The sequence below is a fragment of the Doryrhamphus excisus genome, linkage group LG4 (genome assembly GCF_037039965.1).
Source record: "Doryrhamphus excisus strain RoL-2023G ecotype Guam linkage group LG4, RoL_Dexc_Guam_v1.1, whole genome shotgun sequence".
Lineage (NCBI taxonomy): Eukaryota > Metazoa > Chordata > Actinopteri > Syngnathiformes > Syngnathidae > Doryrhamphus > Doryrhamphus excisus.
In genome coordinates, this window is record NC_136360.1 from 1952653 (window position 1) to 1972134 (window position 19482).

The 19482-nt window shown below is 39.3% G+C and overlaps 1 protein-coding gene across 4 annotated transcripts in view; it reads left to right on the forward strand.

Moving 5' to 3' along the window:
* pde4ba (phosphodiesterase 4B, cAMP-specific a) overlaps nucleotides 1–19482 on the forward strand; it is a 148697-nt gene that overhangs the window by 83411 nt on the left and 45804 nt on the right. For all 4 annotated transcript variants that reach the window (XM_058074368.2, XM_058074369.2, XM_058074370.2 and 1 more), the window contains 4 exons: nucleotides 11112–11306; nucleotides 11757–11793; nucleotides 14097–14167; nucleotides 16952–17004. In XM_058074368.2, coding sequence (XP_057930351.2) covers nucleotides 11112–11306; nucleotides 11757–11793; nucleotides 14097–14167; nucleotides 16952–17004 — 356 coding nt within the window. The remainder of the gene's footprint in view (nucleotides 1–11111; nucleotides 11307–11756; nucleotides 11794–14096; nucleotides 14168–16951; nucleotides 17005–19482) is intronic.

Below are 19482 nucleotides of genomic sequence, written 5' to 3' on the forward strand. Positions count from 1 at the left end.
CCATTCAGAGTGACGTCTTACATCCTCTTTTGCACGTGTTTGTATGGAAAAAAAATCAACTTTTACATATCATGTAACATTTTGCCCCTAGAATCGTTATGCAATAGTCTTTCTCATTTTACATTATAGATAAATCATTTTCGGGGCTGCATGGTGGTCGAGTGGTTAGCGCGCAGACCTCACAGCTAGGAAACTAGGGTTTAATTCCACCCTCAGCAATCTCTGTGTGGAGTTTGCATGTTCTCCCCGTGCATGCGTGGGTTTTCTCCGGGTACTCCGGTTTCCTCCCACATTCCAAAAACATGCTAGGTTAATTAGCGACTCCAAATTGTCCATAGGTATGAATGTGAGTGTGAATGGTTGTTTGTCTATACGTGCCCTGTGATTGGCTGACGACCAGTCCAGGGTGTACCCCGCCTCTCGCACGAAGACAGCTGGGATAGGCTCCAGCAACCCCCGCGACCCCCGTGAGGATAAGCGGTAGAAAATGAATGAATGAATGAATGAATGAATTACTTTCGGACAGCACAGCCAGCACAATGCATGCATTTGGAATAAACCATCATAGTGTGGTTGAAGTGCTGATGTTCAACTGTAATTTAAGAGTTTTTTTTTTTAAATATGGCATTTACCATTTAGGAAAATCTGTGTATCATTTTATTCATTAGTTTTTCCATTTAACACCCCCCCCCCAAAAAAACCCCCAGAAAATTATGAATTTTTTATAATTCAAAGCCCCCAAAAAACAAAGCTTTGTTATTCTTATTTAACATCTATTAATTAAATCAAATATAAAAAAATATGAATAACAAGCGTATCAATTTAATTAATTTTTTTTTTTAACATTTTTGTATTTTTCATCCATAAGAGGTTTGGAGCGGGAGGAGCAAAGTGGTGAGACTTTACACTGGCGTTGTGATCCTCATTCATAATTTTATTATAGTAATCCCTCGTTTATCACACTTAATTGATTACAGACCCGACAGTAATAAAGTGATTTTCCATGCAGTAGGATTCCTTATTTTTTAAAAAGCATAAAAGACCTTTTTACGACCTTGTAAATATGCTTATTAACATTATTAGAGCCCTCTAAACATGAAATAACAGCCCTATAGTCACCTTTACACTCCTATTACCTAAACATGAGATACTAATCAGTGTAACATTACTGACATCTAGTGACCAGTGTAGAATATTACATATCACTTACCGTGTATTTGAACGTATCTTCTGAATGACTTGTATTTTAGTTAATTTAGTCATTTTTCTGCCATGTTTAGGCTAGAAAACCATAATTTGATTGTGAATGTCACCTTTCTAGTACCATCTTTACTTCCATCATGTAAAAAACAAATACATTGACATGATTTTGAGACTAAGAATGTAAATATTATATAGTAAATATTATAGTTATTGTGTGTCTGAATTCCATTTCCAGACATAACTCATTGATGCATGATCATTTGTGTTTCCAAGTGAATGTCTCCCATCAGGAAATGAAATGTGAAAAAGTAGGCTAGGTCTCACCTCGGGAGTACTGGGAGTATTTTGACTCAGGTGGAGAAAGATGAGCTTACTGGGATTAGGTGAGGACAAAGAAGTGTGAGAATATTAATGCTTTTTGAGGTGGACTAATTGAGAATGGATCATGTAGGCCTGCCAACGTGTACACGTTTTTTGTACGTTATTAGCCTTAAATATGCTTGTATGCTTCACCGATCTCACGGTTTGTTGTGATTGGCTGGTTTCAGTTTGGAGTTCACTCTGTGCGTAGAAGTTCTACACGGCAGACATATTTGTTTGTTGTTTGCCGCAGTACACCTGAACAATGTGAAGGAATGGTGGCGTTTCGTGTAATTGCCATTGAAAGTCACTAGTCACGTTTGCATGGACCCGAATATTCCAATTGCATTCGGTTTATTTGCTGAAACGGAAAGAATTTAACCTTTGTATACATTCCCAGGGGTGGAATATTCCTTTCCCCAATCCGATTGAGGTATCCTGTACCCGCTCAAACGGAAAGTTGTCAGGGTGCGTTCTTCTTCGTGGTGTTTTTCTTCTTCTGTTGTTTATTAGCGGTTGGCAAGCAGCTTTCGTGTACATTACCGCCATCTGTGGAACAGAATCTAAACCCTTCTATACGCCATTCATAAGTCCAGTTTTTCTTTAAAAAGAAAATATATATCTATATAAAACATGTCGGGCTGCACGGTGCTCGAGTGGTTAGCACGCAGACCTCACAGCTAGGAGACCAGGGTTCAATTCCACCCTCGGCCATCTCTGTGTGGAGTTTGCATGTTCTCCAGTTTGCATGCGTGGGTTTCCTCCCACATTCCAAAAACATGCTAGGTTAATTGGCGACTCCAAATTGTCCATAGGTATGAATGTGAGTGTGAATGGTTGTTTGTCTATATGTGCCCTGTGATTGGCTGGCCACCAGTCCAGGGTGTACCCTGCCTCTTGCCCGAAGACAGCTGGAATAGGCTCCAGCACCCCCGCGACCCTTGTGAGGATGAGCAGTTGAATGAATAAATGAATGAATGAATTAGGTAGAACTCCAATTTACTGAATGTTCACCTTGTGCAGTGGAACGTACATTGAATGATACATGCGAGGGAGACAAAATAATGCTTTAAATACAGTGGTGTTTTGTTTTTGTGTACTAAAAAACAAATAAATTAAAGCAGAGAGAGAAACGTGTTGACTAAGGCGACCATTTTTGTTTTTTAAAGTGCTGAAAATATGCATGTCTATATGTGCTCTGTGATTGGCTGGCGACCAGTCCAGGGTGTACCCCGCCTCTCGCCAGAAGACAGCTGGGATAGGCTCCAGCACCCTCGTGAGGATAAACGGTAGAAAATGAATGAATGAATGAATTAGGTAGAACTCCAATTTACTGAATGTTCGTGCATTGTTTTCAGAAAAGTCATTGGGAAAGATTCTATTCAGAAAGAAGAAAAACTCCTCATGTGAAACTACTGATTGACATATGCCGATCACATGCTTTTCCATGAAAATCAGCCTATTTTTTTTAACTATTGTGAGCCACATCTTCATCCACTTCTGTAGAAAGTACAAGGCTGCTAATGTTTTAAGCAGAAGTACACAGATGGCCCACTTTGTTGTGCAGCACGTTTAGATTGATGGATGCAAACGTGTTTAAAGACACACTCGGCTGCTGGTTTAGAATGACTCCCTGTCTTCATCACTCTCATGCAGTACGTCTGTTTGTATATCCGTGTGCTTTTTGTTTGACACCCAGCATCACTCAAGATGCCCTGCACCATATATAGTACGTTTAGTTCATCAAACACAGCACAGGTGGATTTCAACTAGCATTGGCACACGTCATGTGACTGGATCCTGGATCCTGCACACCATCGGTTATGATGATTAAGCGCTGTCATTTTCAAAGTACCAGTTAACACACCATGATGTGAAATGATGTGACTGGGAGAGACATTGAACATTTTCTATAAACTGTATGGGACTCTAGCTCTGTTTATAACGCATCCACAGTTGGGTCCTCTACCCAAGCCACGATAATCAACACTAGAGTGACCATATTTGGATTTCCAAAAAAACTAGGGCACTAGTCCCGGCAATGAGATACTCTAATGATACTTGACATGTGCTTATTTGGGGGAAAACGTGCCCTCTAAAGTTGTATGAATTTGGCAATTTGAGCCACTGTTGGGTTTGTGTGATGTCCCCACTTTTACTGTGTGTGTTGGTTTTGCTTTGTTTTTAGCTTTTTATAACATTACTTAGATCCAGATGCCGTAGTCTCCCGATGCCAATCAATATAAAGGCACAATAACAAAGAATTAAAACCATGCATATTTTCAGCAATTTAAAAAACAAAAATGGTCGCCTTAGTCAACACGTTTCTCTCTCTGCTTTTATTTGTTTTTTAGTACACAAAAATAAAACATTATTTTGGCTCCCTCGCATGCATCATTCAATTTATGTTCCACTGCACAAGGTGAACATTCAGTAAATTGGAGTTCTACCTAATTCATTCATTCATTTATTCATTTTCTACCGCTTATCCTCACGAGGGTCACGGGAGCCTATCCCAGCTGTCTTCGGGCGAGAGGCGGGGTACACCCTGGACTGGTGGCCAGCCAATCACAGGGCACATATAGACAAACAACCATTCACACTCACATTCATACCTATGGACAATTTGGAGTCGCTAATTAACCTAGCATGTTTTTGGAATGTGGGAGAAAAACCCACGCATGCACAGGGAGAACATGCAAACTCCACACAGAGATAGCCGAGGGTGGAATTGAACCCTGGTCTCCTAGTTGTGAGGTCTGCACACTAACCACTCGACCGCTGTGCAGCCCTGGTTCTCTATATTTTTCATCAAAATAGTAGTCATGCCAAAATGTTGTGTTGCTGCTGGATGTTCACAGTATCCGAGTGATACTGTCGTGGGGGTGCTGGAGCCTATCCCAGCTGTCTTTGGGCGAGAGGCGGGGTACACCCTGGACTGGTCGCCAGCCAATCACAGGGCACGTATAGACAAACAACCATTCACACTCACATTCATACCTATGGACAATTTGGAGTCGCTAATTAACCTAGCATGTTTTTGGAATGTGGGAGGAAAACGGAGTACCCGGAGAAAACCCACGCATGCACGGGGAGAACATGCAAACTCCACACAGAGATGGACAAGGGTGGAATTGAACTCAGGTCTCTTAGCTGTGTGGCCTGCACACTACCCACTGGTCCGCTGTGCAGCCTCTACCTAATTCGAACGTCTAAAAATGCCCAAATAGTGGGGTAAAATAGAGTAGTTGTATTATGTACATCAGGCAAAAAGCCTCCTTCAGACTTGAATTGTGGACAGACTGCTTGGAATTGAACAGAAATGTTCAAACTGTCGCTGTTTACAGACCTTCCTGTTGCTATGAGTCCAAAAGATGACAAGCCCATCCTTTTAAAGGGCAAACTGTGCATACTAGACCAAAAACAATTCAGCTTAGAGTGTCCCAGCTGCTGGCGGATTGACCCCCCCCCGCCACCCCCCACCCAAAAATATCTCCCACATCTGCTTGAGGCCGCATAGAATAACTGAACTAAACTGGCCCGGGAAGCTGCTCTTTAGATTCATTTTCTATTTCTTGCCAAATAGCATTTCAAATTGTTGGCCCATTTTTTGTCATGCAAATGATTTCCAATTTTTGTTTCGCTGGTTTATGGGTGGGGTGCAGCAGTGTTGTGAAGTTTCTGCTTTGACGGTAGGGAACCTATGGCTCGGGAGCCAGATGGGACTCTTTTGATGGTTGTATCTGGCTCTCAGTTTTTTTTTTTGCTAAGGTTTTAAAGTAAAACATTACAGAAATTACAGTGTTTTAAAAATAACATTCAAAATATCAAACTTTCTTAATCCATCCATCAATTTTCTACTGCAATCTGGGTGGCTAGAATCGATGCTAAATGCCTGATTTTTTCTGGGTCAGACACCAAAACGTGATTATTATTGGATAATGCCGTCTCCTACCTGGGTTTATTGATGATGGACAAAATTCCAAAATTAGCATTATGACTAAAATATTATTATAATGTAGTCCAGTCTTTTCTCGACAACATTATGATGGCAATTTAAGATTTAATATTCCAATTAGTCATAAATGCATAATGCACGGTGGTCGAGTGGTTAGCACGCAGGCCTCACAGCTAGGAGACCCACATTCAATTCCACCCTCAGCTATCTCTGTGTGGAGTTTGCATGTACGGGTACTCCGGTTTCCTCCCACATTCCAAAAACATGCTAGGTTAATTAGCGACTCCAAATTGTCCATAGGTATGAATGTGAGTGTGAATGGTTGTTTGTCTATATGTGCCCTGTGATTGGCTGGCCACCAGTCCAGGGTGTACCCCGCCTCTCACACCTCCTTGTCCAGTTCTGCTTTTCAGTTCATGAAATTGTGCAACATGCAAGCTGATCTAATGATCTGTAAATGAGCCCATCTGTTGTATTAATGTGAATTTACTGTGCATGGCTAATGACTTGGCACACATTCGGATGACGTTAGTAACCTGATTTCTATTAATAAGTTCAGTATTCAGTATGGAGCTTGGAGTTTTCTTATTAATGGTATTAATGGTAATGGTTTTATTTCATTTGAACATGCATCAGATTACAATTGAATGCATCACATAATCAGTTCACAGTTCCACATGTCCAAAAGGAGTAGGAAGAAGCAAAGCTTATTAAATCTTACCCCTCCATCTGGTACTTTTACAATCAGTAACTGTTACATTTGTTCACTTCCTGCTTTCATAGTATAGTTTAAGTTTTTTTTTTTTTTTTTTGTCACATACCGAAGTACGAGGTGATATGAGCATCCAATGACATAATGGGTACCATAGTAAGTGTCAATATAGTGATATATATAGCACATCATGACTGGTTCAAGACTCTTCATCCTTGTATTTAGCAAACTACACTGAAAGATCATCAGAAAGATAAAGTTTTGTACCTTCTAGCCGGACTTTGTATGGTAATGGTAATGGTTTTATTACATTTGAACATGCATCAGATTACAATTGAATGCATCACATAATCAGTTCACAGTTCCACATGTCCAAAAGGAGTAGGAAGAAGCAAAGCTTATTAAATCTTACCCCTCCATCTGGTACTTTTACAATCAGTAACTGTTACATTTGTTCACTTCCTGCTTTCAATAATACAGTTTAAGGTTTTTTGTGTATTTTTTTTTAATAATGCACCTCGTGCCAAAATACAAGGTGATATGAGCATCCAATGACATAATGGGTACCATAGTAAGTGTCAATATAGTGATATATATAGCACATCATGACTGGTTCAAGACTCTTCATCCTTGTATTTAGCAAACATCAACTGCTTGTATTGTTTCTTGAATTGGCTCATTGTTGTTCATTGTTTGATTTCCTTACTCAATTTTTATTTTATAAAAGGCCATATCATTCTCAATGTGTTTTTTTTTTTTTTTGGCCAAGAACGGTGGTGCACTTCTAGCTTATTGATTAATAAATGCATATTAAATATTGTCGCAGTTGATAAAATGGGAGCGCATTTCTAAGCAAGTGTGTCAATGAAGACACTAAAACACACGTGGTGCAGTGTTTTGGTTCAGTGCTGTTTTACACTACCATGCTTGACGAATGCGTTTCCAGTTACTAAAAGGCTTAGAATTGGTGATTCATTGATGGTTTCTTTTCGAATTCCAGTCAACTCTACTCGGCCAAAAGGTTTAGAATTTAGCGTAAAAAAAACATTATTGATCCACTCTTTTCTCTCCAAATATTTCATGTAATCCATCAACAATTCAGGTGTACAGTTGCAGTCATTTCAGTTAGTTGGAGCAGCACAGTTGGGAATGGGAACATGGGAATGGAATGTTTTGTCATCCTAAGTAAATTGCTTGGGGGCGGCGGGAGAGAGCTTCCTGTTTTAACAGCAAGAAACTCTTCTGAGAAAACCTTTTATCTTTAATTCTTCCATTTTAAATTAGATAAAGCGTTTAATTTGATGAAATTTAGAAAAAAATAGATCCATTCCCAAAAGCTCCCCTTGTTGTACATCATTTGATATTGAATCATGGAAAAGAGAACAATGACACTGATTCAAGCTGCTGTAGTCAAACCAAAATTGAGTAATTTCCCATCATCCCAGAAATTTCATCATCAAATCTATGAAATGAAACTTTCACTCTCGAATTTTCGGTTTGGGGTCAACACTTCTCATCCTGTCACTTTTTGCATCATCACTCCCGGTCAATATGCAACATGTGTTTTTCCGTAGGTGAACTTCCATAAAAAGTGTGAGAGTGATGATAAGTTCCCAGACAAATACACCCTATTACACAGAAAGGGCTCCCAAAATATGTATTTGTGTTGTTGGACTTAAACATTCAAGTATTTTCACCATAGTACTACTTTTCCATCACTGCCAAAATTCGGAATTAACCTTAAAGTGTCAATCCTTATACAATCCGTTTTCATTTCGGCTAGTCGAATAAGACACATCTATCTATGTGTGTGTATGTAGTGTATTATACACGTGATCGTTTGACATAAAACACCAAACTGACCCGAGGCGAGACGCAGTCAAGCGTTGAATGGATGGTGCAAAGTGCAGGCATGCATGTGTGAACATGTATAATAATAACGTGCATACACATTTGCTTTAGATGTTTTAGACTTGCTCTGTAATGACCACTCTGGTAGAAACCTGTAAAAAAAAAAAATGTCACCCGTACCTCCCTGAAACTCTGTACTACTTTTTTTTGGAAGTGGTGGTAATGTGGGAACTATACTTATTATATACAAATTTAAATCATTAATGGTGGAGAACAGTCTGACAAGCATGCCTCAGTCGTGCTTCATGAGGGAAATATCATACACAAATTGAGTGATAGCACCAGAAAGGGGAATAAACAACAGAACAATAAACAATAATTATAATTATAATGACAGTGGCTGAGTGGTTAGCATGTTGGCCACACAGTCAGGACATCAGGAAGACCTGAGTTCGTTTTTCTCCGGGTATATGTATATGTGTGTTATGCAATTGGCTGGCAACCAGTCCAGGATGTACCCCGCCTCTTGCCCGAAGACAGCTGGGATAGGCTCCAGCATACAACCGAGAAACATAGGGATGAATGGATAATATATAATCCTTATGTGAGGCATGAACATACAATCATTCATTTTCTACCGCTTATCCTCACGAGGGTTGCGGACATGCTGGAGCCTATCCCAGCTGTCTTCGGACAAGAGGCGGGGTACACCCTGGACTGGTGGCCAGCCAATCACAGGGCACATATAGACAAACAACCATTCACACTCACATTCATACCTATGGACAATTTGGAGTCGCCGATTAACCTAGCATGTTTTTGGAATGTGGGAGGAAACCGGAGTACCCGGAGAAAACCCACGCATGCACAGGGAGAACATGCAAACTCCACACAGAGATGGCCGAGGGTGGAATTGAACTCAGGTCTCCTAGCTGTGAGGCCTGCATGCTAACCACTCTCACATGAATACATGTCTTTCTCTTTTCTGTGCATTCTAAAGATATACAAACAGCTAAAAAGAGGCAGGTAATTCATGTACGTAATGGGACACACCTATTCGGCCCTCCAACAACATATTTCATATACATGCTCTGACCATGTAGTAACAGGTACATTCATGATAACATGTAATACTTACAGTATTTTGCGGTATTTGTCATTTTAAGCATTAGCGTAACTTCCTTTTTGGGTACAAACTCAAAAACAAAAATACAGGTCCAATCTGTAGCATTACATTTCGGCTATGGTCTGACGTATTGTTAGCGTGGCGCTAACGCTCTGCGGGTGAGTGTGTGGTGAAGCTAGTCGCCATACGGCTAGTAGCTAACTATTATGGTGTGGATAGGTGTCACTAGTAGCGTGGTTCTTCGGCAAAGTTAGTTAATTTCAATGGTGGGAAAGTTGCAATATCATGGGAATAAAGTCAAAATATTATAGGAATAAAGTCAAAATATAATCGGAATAAAGTCAAAATATAATCGGAATAAAGTCAAAATATTATGAGATTAAAGTCTCAAATAATAATAAAATATTATAAGAGAAAAATTTATGAAGACTAAGAAGAAAATTAAAAAAATTCTCTAGCAATAAATTATACTTATAATTTCACCTACAGTAGATAGATAGACTTTCTTTATTGTCATTGCACAAAAACACAGCAGTATCACTGAGCTGGTATGTAATTTTTTTATAAATAACTTCTTAGCGTATTTTTGTGTATGTGGCACTCACCGGAAAATCCCTTGTGTCAATGTTGTGTAATATCTATAGTTATGTATGATTGACTATTGCAATAAACGGATCAACTTTTGCAACAGATTCATCTCCGGCACCCTCCCCTTTACCCTCTTTAGTTGCCATTGTTCCTGGTTTAAGCCATAAATATGCGTCACATATGCAAAATATGCATAATTCTTGATGTAAACATATTACCATTCATTCATTTTCTACCGCGGAAGCCTATCCCAGCTGTCTTCGAGCGAGAGGCGGGGTACACCCTGGACTGGTGGCCAGCCAATCACAGGGCACATATAGACAAACAACCATTCACACTCACATTCATACCTATGGACAATTTGGAGTCGCTAATTAACCTAGCATGTTTTTGGAATGTGGGAGGAAACCGGAGTACCCGGAGAAAACCACACAGAGATGCCCGAGGGTGGAATTGAACCCTGGTCTCCTAGCTGTGAGGTCTGCACGCTAACCACTAGACCGCCGTGCCGCCAACATATCACCAGTGAAGGATAAAACAAACATGTAAAGACTATGTGGTTTATGTGTACTGTATGTACATTGATTATGTACCTGAATTATCACTTTTTTTATGAATTATTATTGAATTTCTGGAGAATGCATATAAAAAAAATACGTTTCTGACCACACTTTGTGAGGCTTTCGCTTTCCCTTACTTAGGATTTCCAAGCTTTTTTACTGCTTTACTCCAATGTCAAGATGTGCTCCACTTTAGAAAATCCTCTTGCTTACATTCACTCAAGTATTTTTTTTTATTTGCGAGTACAATGCAGTACTCTGCAGAGAGCGGAGGCTACGTCGGAGCACTGACACGGGAAAAACAATTTCAATTAGTCTTCCTGAACGCAGTAGCCTTCGTCTCACTAATTCCTATCAGTGAATGAGCACAGTGCACTGTAGCGTGTCACTGTGCCCTCTCGTACCAGGTCAAGTCTGTGTGTGTGTGTGTGTGTGTGTGTGTGTGTGTGTGTGTGTGTGTAGAACCGAGAGCACAAGACAAGCACGAGCGTGTGTGTAGGACAGCAGTTTATCTCATAAGGGGATATTGATAGTGCTCATGAATTAATCCGTGCTGCGTTGACATCATCCTCCGTCATTCATTTAAACCTACATAAAACCACATTGTTAAAATTAAATATGTAAATAGCATAAAAGTCAACTATATTTTTTGAGAATGTTTTATTACATAGAATATACGTGGGTTTTTATCTACAAAGTATGCCTATGGTATTAGATGAATTTATCAAATATTATGTCTTGCTATGTTTGCAGTTTTGATGTGGAGAATGGCCCATCTGCCAGCTGCAGTCCTCTGGACCCACAGGCATCGCCCGGCTCTGGATTGGTCCTCCACACCAACTTCCCTGGTCACAACCAGCGGCGAGAGTCCTTTTTGTATCGCTCCGATAGCGACTATGACCTTTCACCCAAGTCCATGTCACGGAACTCCTCCATTGCCTCGGAACTGTGAGTAGAACCCTCATGCAAATGTGATTCAGCCTCAATGACAATAATTCTATTCTATTTCATTTGCTTCTTTACCATCTCACCACATCACTGGCCCATGCAAGCTAAGCTGTGGTAGATCACCCAGCCTGATGTTGATCTACTGATGCTGTAGTCCCAGTGGGGGGTTGGTTGTAAACATCCCCCGCAGTAACCGACATGACAATGATTTGAAGTGTCTTGCTCTTTCTCAGCTTACAAAAATAGATTAGTCTTTGAACAAAATGCCTTACAAGGTCGCATCCCTCCACTACTGAAGACTCCCAATTTTGACCTTCCTCCCACTCTCTTTGGAGTCCGTCGTTCTTAGTTGAAATTAAAGTGATGCGACAGCCTCCATCATCCTTGCATACAATGCTAAGTATTTGGTGTTTGTAACTATGTCTAAACACTTTTAATTTGTCCTTGCAGACATGGTGATGACCTAATCGTGACGCCTTTTGCTCAGGTAAATAGTTCTCCATTTTTTTGGTCAAAATTCTTTATTATTAAGTTGTACGCAGTCTGTTCCGATGATGGTAATTGTCCCTTAATTTATTTGAATTTTGTTCATAAAACTTTATTAACTGTAAAGGTAGTCATAAATAATGAGTAATAAGTCTACTGCCGTCCCTCATTTATCTTTATCCCTCTTTATCGACTGTGATAAGTGAATTTTCCCTATGGTGTAGGATTCTTTATTAGTAAATAAAATATATAAAACCTGTTTTAAAACCTTCCAAATACAGATTTTAATATAATTAGAGCCCTCTAGACATGAAATAACACCCCTACAGTCAATTTTACACTCGTATTAACCAATGTAGCAGTGATAAGTGAATTTGCCCTATGGTGTAGGATTCTTTATTAGTAAATAAAATATATAAAACCTGTTTTAAAACCTTCCAAATACAGATTTTAATATTATTAGAGCCCTCTAGACATGAAATAACACCCCTACAGTCAATTTTACCCTCGTATTAACCAATATAGTAGTGATAAGTGAATTTGCCCTATGGTGTAGGATTCTTTATTAGTAAATAAAATATATAAAACCTGATTTAAAACCTTCCAAATACAGGTTTTAATATTATTAGAGCCCTCTAGACATGAAATAACACCCCTACAGTCAATTTTACACTTGTTTTAACCAATATAGTAGTGATAAGTGAATTTGCCCTATGGTGTAGGATTCTTTATTAGTAAATAAAATATATAAAACCTGTTTTAAAACCTTCCAAATACAGGTTTTAATATTATTAGAGCCCTCTAGACATGAAATAACACCCCTACAGTCAATTTTACACTCGTATTAACCAATGTAGCAGTGATAAGTGAATTTGCCCTATGGTGTAGGATTCTTTATAAGTAAATAAAATATATAAAGCCTGTTTTAAAACCTTCCAAATACAGATTTTAATATTATTGGAGCCCTCTAGACATGAAATAACACCCCTACAGTCAATTTTACACTTGTTTTAACCAATATAGTAGTGATAAGTGAATTTGCCCTATGGTGTAGGATTCTTTATTAGTAAATAAAATATATAAAACCTGTTTTAAAACCTTCCAAATACAGATTTTAATATTATTAGAGCCCTCTAGACATGAAATAACACCCCTACAGTCAATTTTACACTTGTTTTAACCAATATAGTAGTGATAAGTGAATTTGCCCTATGGTGTAGGATTCTTTATTAGTAAATAAAATATATAAAACCTGTTTTAAAACCTTCCAAATACAGATTTTAATATTATTAGAGCCCTCTAGACATGAAATAACACCCCTACAGTCAATTTTACACTCGCTTTAACCAATATAGTAGTGATAAGTGAATTTGCCCTATGGTGTAGGATTCTTTATTAGTAAATAAAATATATAAAACCTGTTTTAAAACCTTCCAAATACAGATTTTAATATTATTAGAGCCCTCTAGACACGAAATAACACCCCTACAGTCAATTTTACACTCGTATTAACCAATGTAGCAGTGATAAGTGAATTTGCCCTATGGTGTAGGATTTTTTATAAGTAAATAAAATATATAAAGCCTGTTTTAAAACCTTCCAAATACAGATTTTAATATTATTGGAGCCCTCTAGACATGAAATAACACCCCTACAGTCAATTTTACACTTGTTTTAACCAATATAGTAGTGATAAGTGAATTTGCCCTATGGTGTAGGATTCTTTATAAGTAAATAAAATATATAAAACCTGTTTTAAAACCTTCCACATACAGATTTTAATATTATTAGAGCCCTCTAGACATGAAATAACACCCCTACAGTCAATTTTACACTCATATTAGCCAATATAGTAGTGATAAGTGAATCACAGACATCAGTGTTGCCAGGTTTTTTTTTGTAAAGACACTTGCAAATTCTCAAGTTCCATGTTGTTTTGGGATTGTTTTCCCTGTGATTGGCTGGCGACCAGTCCAGGGTGTACCCCGCCTCTCGCCCAAAGACAGCTGGGATAGGCTCCAGCACCCCCCTTGTGAGGAAAAAGCAGTAGAAAATGAATGAATTTTAGTTAATTTAGCCATTTTATGCTTGACAATGCTTAATTTAGGCCAAAATATTAGGCCAAATTGCTGAAATATGCATGTTTTTTAATAAATGATAGGACTTAATCAATCGCGAAACAGTAGACACTGTTATTTTATAATTCTCAATCAACAGATAATATTGTATTTCCATCAAAAAACGTCCTGAAGTTTAAAAAACAAAGTAAACAAATAAAGGTGATCTCTCTTTCCATGTGTCCAGGTCCTGGCCAGCCTTCGAAGTGTAAGGAATAACTTCACCGTGCTGACCAATGTCCAGTGTGCCTCCAACAAGTAAGTCATTCATTATCTTGCCCGCGATTACTTATTTCAGTCATCTGAATGTATTTTGACCTCACAGCTAGGAGACCAGGGTTCGATTCCACCCACGACCATCTCTGTGTGGAGTTTGCATGTTATTCCCGTGCATGCGTGGGTTTTCTCCGGGTATTCTGGTTTCCTCCCACATTCCAAAAACATGCTAGGTTAATTGGCGACTCCAAATTGTCCATAGGTATGAATGTGAGTGTGAATGGTTGTTTGTCTATATGTGTCCTGTGATGTGTCCTATCGGCCAAAGACAGCTGGGATAGGCTCCAGCACCCTCGTGAGGAAAAGCGGTCGAAAATGAATGAATGAATGAATGTGAAAAAAATCCACAGTCCCACAAAACTGAAGTTATTTGAATCTGCATCATCATCAAGCTACCACAAGAGGGCAGTAATGGACTGCAGGGTCCCCTCCTCTCATAAATTGGAAGCATACACAACACAGAGCATTGAAAATGTCCAAACCCTCATATTCAATCATATTAATATTTCTTCACCATCAGTCCCTTTCTACATTTAGAGCTGTTTTCCAAAGGCTATAATAGTTTTCACACCACAATGATATCAGTGAATTAGCTATCGCACCTCGTCGTGAAAGTGAGACTGCAAATGCAGAGAGGCTAGAAATATGTATGTAGGGCAGCGTTGCCTGTTTTTTTTTTCACCCGCAGTGTTGTGAAGGATGCTGCAAGCCATACAAATATTCACTTGTCTGCTCTGCATCCCATAATCGTCCCTGACCTACATTCAGTCACATTGAGACAAACATTAGAGGAAAAATACATGCAGTTTTACAGTAGAACAGAAGTGTCCAAAATGTAAAGTCATAATAACAAGGAAAAACGTGCAAACGTGATCGAGTCTGTGAGTGGAGTCGGGACATTTAAGTGTGTTTTCTGGGGCCGTGACTTCCTCCCAATGGCCAAAACATCAATGTTTGCTTAGTTGCTGACTCAAATTGACAGCGCTGTGATTGCTTTCTGCGACTCTGCCCAGGATAGGCAGTACAGATAATGAATTGCACTCAAAAGCGAGACTAATGGCTGCGTGCAGGGTGCACGTTGTCTGGGCACTGGTTGCTTACCGATTCATAATGTTGCACAAAGAGAGCCGGGCCTTGTTGGAAAGGATGTTATGTTTTACAAACATCGCCTAAGCATTAGGAATACACTTATTTGAGTCACTAAAATGAAGAATGCGCTTCAAATATATTAGTTTTATCACCCTTCATAACTTGTTAGCTGTCATCAGTCTAAATAAACTGTTCAAACATGTTGAAACTGTTGACACTGACGATGATGTTGAACGTACCTCTTACTTAAGTGCTGACGTTGACAAAATGCTTGACTATCCCTGTTATCCTAAAGCAGACGTATTATGCTCATTTTTCAACCTTTTTGTATTGAGTTGTGGTCTCCTATAGAGCAGCTACACACAATAACCCACACTGTAAACTTTTTTAGATCTTCCAGAATCTGCGCCTATTCCAGCTGTATTTCCTTTGATTTGTGCTTCCTGCCAAATGGGTCTGTTTTAATTTATTCCACTCGGTTGTGATTGGTCACACGCCCAAAGTGCTTCCTAGATATGAACCATATAAGGAAGTCTGCCCCATCTGTGACATCACAAAGGAGCAGTTTTACCACGCCTTTTGAAACCGAGTGTTTTGAGCCATCCGAAACTTCTTTCAGGGCTCACTTTCAAATGTGCAAACATCTTTATTTGAAACTTTGGCATCCTTTAACACGAGAATACAACATTCTAAATACATTTATAGGTCAGAAAAGTGTTAAAAGCATAATAGGTCCCCTTCAACATATGCATATGTTTACTGTATGATCGTAATGTAACAACGTACTCTTAATAACATTAAGATTCCGGCTTTATTGTCATTATTGTCATTATCATCTTCATTCATTCATTCATTTTATACCGCTTTTTCCTCACGAGGGTACACCCAATCACAGGGCACATATAGACAAACAACCATTCACACTCACATTCATACCTATGGATAATTTGGAGTCGCTAATTAACCTAGCATGTTTTTGGAATGTGGGAGGAAACCGGAGTACCCGGAGAACACCCACGCATGCACGGGGAGAACATGCAAACTCCACACAGAGATGGCCGAGGGTGGAATTGAACCCTGGTCTCCTAGCTGTGAGGTCTGCACGCTAACCACTAGATCGCCGTGCCGCCCGTCATTATCATCTTGTGTCATTATAAATATAAAATGAAAATATAAAATGAAAAAAATACACATACTCAGCCGGAGACAGCTGGGATAGGCTCCAGCACAGCCCCCACAACCGGAAAATGAATGTATGAATGAACATATACTCAGCGCAGTAACAATGGACTGCACCATATACACATGACCATCAGCATGATGCAACTAACTTATATAAAACTTATGTATATGCAATTAAATTTTTATTCAAATTATCCTTCCCATTCAAATCAGCAGCCAGAAGAAAGTTCCAGGGGGAGTTATGGGAGGATTTGCAACACGTTTGTTCTTCTGAGGCATATTTTCATGTATTTAATGAGCATGCGAGACTTACTGTATTTAGTACATAAACCTGGATTGTGTTTTGCGAGTGAACAATGGCAATGGAAGAGCAATTGGTAGTGTTCTGTAGCTGAAGTCATATTTACACAGTCACACTTTTAGACATGGGCATATCAGTTACTCCTAGTTTGGCACCATTCATTTGTGATTTTCATTATTTTTGTCATCTTACAGGAGGTCTCCTGCAGCCACAAACCAGCCTGCAGTCACCAAAGTGTGCCTCCCAGGTAAGAACATTTCGGGTTGCAATGCACCTTGAACATTTATACGGAGTTTTGTCAGAAAAGTTCCGGGACAGTGTCTTCCCACATGGCCATCAATCAACCAGCAATTTTTTTTGAAACCATTTTGCTTATTTTGTATGATTTTATCATCCCATTCTGCCTTTCCCCATGCTGTCTTTTTGTCATTTATCACAGTCGCCGACGTGACAACTTTCACTTTGAATGCCGTCACTGTTGTAGTCCAGACTTCTTTCTCATCAGTCTCATTAAGCTAACCAAAACTGATAAGGCAGGCCAATGACAGATGAGAGAAACCTCCCTCTTCTTCTATGGTCACATGATTGTTATTGTGTGCATGTAGTGTATTTACATGTGCTTTGCTTATGAGCAGTTTGGAGATGACAACAACCACTTAGCATACACACAGATGTTTTTTTGTCAATAATAATAATACATTTTATTTGTATAGCGCTTTTCAAAATACTCAAAGACACTTTACAGAAAAATGGAGTTGAATAAAAACAAGTAAACAGTGTAAAAGATAAGTTAAAATACAACATTCATTTGTTTATACGCAGTTAAAACATGAGTAAAAGCGGGGCGTCACACTGAGTAGTCGAGTAACAATTAATCTATTTGTGTTGATGTGACAAAGTGTACTGCACACTTTCTACACTATATATTATGAAGTAATATGGATAATTTGACACACCAATATATTCTTGGGCCGAGTGGTTACCGCGCAGGGCTCACAGCTAGGAGACCCGAGTTCAATTCCACCCTCGGAATCTCCCGGGTACTCCGGTTTCCTCCCACATTCCAAAAACATGCTAGGTTAATTAGCGACTCCAAATTGTCCATAGGTATGAATGTGAGTGTGAATGGTTGTTTGTCTATATGTGCCCTGTGATTGGCTGGCGACCAGTCCAAGGTGTACCCCGCCTTTTCGACAGCTGGGATAGGCTCCAGCACCCCCTGTGAGTCGGTAGAAAATGAATGAATATATTCTTATCGCAGGACTTTAGCACATGCAGGACAGAGACAAATATAATCTGTTAATATGTAAAAAAAAAAAAAGTCATTTTCAGATAATGAAATAAAAACGGTGAAAGTGGAGTAAAAATGACCATTAAGAACCAAAAGAACCATTATAACGAGCACATTACTTTACTGGGTGTGTGTGTGAGCGTGCGTCATGCGGGTGTATAATTGAGTATTTCTTACCCTGATGGTATTTAACCTGTAATATTAGTACAACTGTGGTTTGACAACATGTGGAACTTGAACGAGTGCTTACTGTGACACATATACATTGTGTGTGAGTGTGAATGTGCGTGCGTGAGTCGGTGTGTGTGTGTGTGTGTGTGTTGTTGGGAGGTGTTCCTGTGGCTCTGATTGACGTCAGTGCGCCTTTCTGTGGCTTCTGTTGACTTCCTGTAAAAGCAGATGGACTGACTTTTCACTTCCTTCGTTGCAACCGCAGCTCATCAGGTGCTGTATGTCTGCGTGTGTGTGTGTGTGTGTGTGTGTGTATGTGTGTGTGTGTGTGTGTTGAGGCCTCATGTAAAGACAAACACGCTTGTTTGTGAAATATGTGTTATGTATATCTTTATTGCTTCCGCTAAAGAGGCTATGTTATTACCAGCAACGGCTTGGCTAATTTTCACAGAATTGGATGGATGTGGTCAACATGAGACAAGGAGGCTAAGCTAAACTTGTTAATGGCCGCATATAAACATATGCGCATATTAGTTTCATAAAGTCAAATTAAAAAGACGTATTTGTTAGATGTTCAATTTGCCGAGACACACGAGCCAGACTTGATTGCAGGAACAAGGCTTTGAATCACAAGAATCCCTAATAAAAACACGGGCGTTTGCCAAACTAAAACTCAACTCTGAACCCCTGACGTCACTTCCTGTTTGTCCGCCACTCAGCTCCGCTTTGGAACACATTTATAGTGACATACACCAACACGATTCTTATTTATGTCTTAATTGGCTTATTTACTGTGACTATGTCTACTATATTGGGTGATACAAACGTAAAGGTGACTATAGGGGTGTTAGTTCATGTCTGAAAGGCTCTAATCATGTTAAAAAACGAATTAAGAACGTTATTTGTAAACACATTTTCTATAAGCTCTTAACTATATAAATATGTATATGTTGTTTGTCTATATGTGCCCTGTGATTGGCTGGCGACCAGTCCAGGGTGTACCCCGCCTCTAACCTGAAGACAGCTGGGATAGGTTCCAGCACCCCCGCGACCCTCGTGAGATTAAGCGGTGGAAAATTAATGAATGAATTAATGAAAAAATAATCTTACTTTGCGTGAATTCACTGATCACCATGGGGTCATCGGGTCTGCTCGCCAGCCAATCACAGGGCACATATAGACAAACAACCATTCACACTCACATTCATACCTATGGACAATTTGGAGTCTCCGATTAACCTAGCATGTTTTTTTGGAATGTGG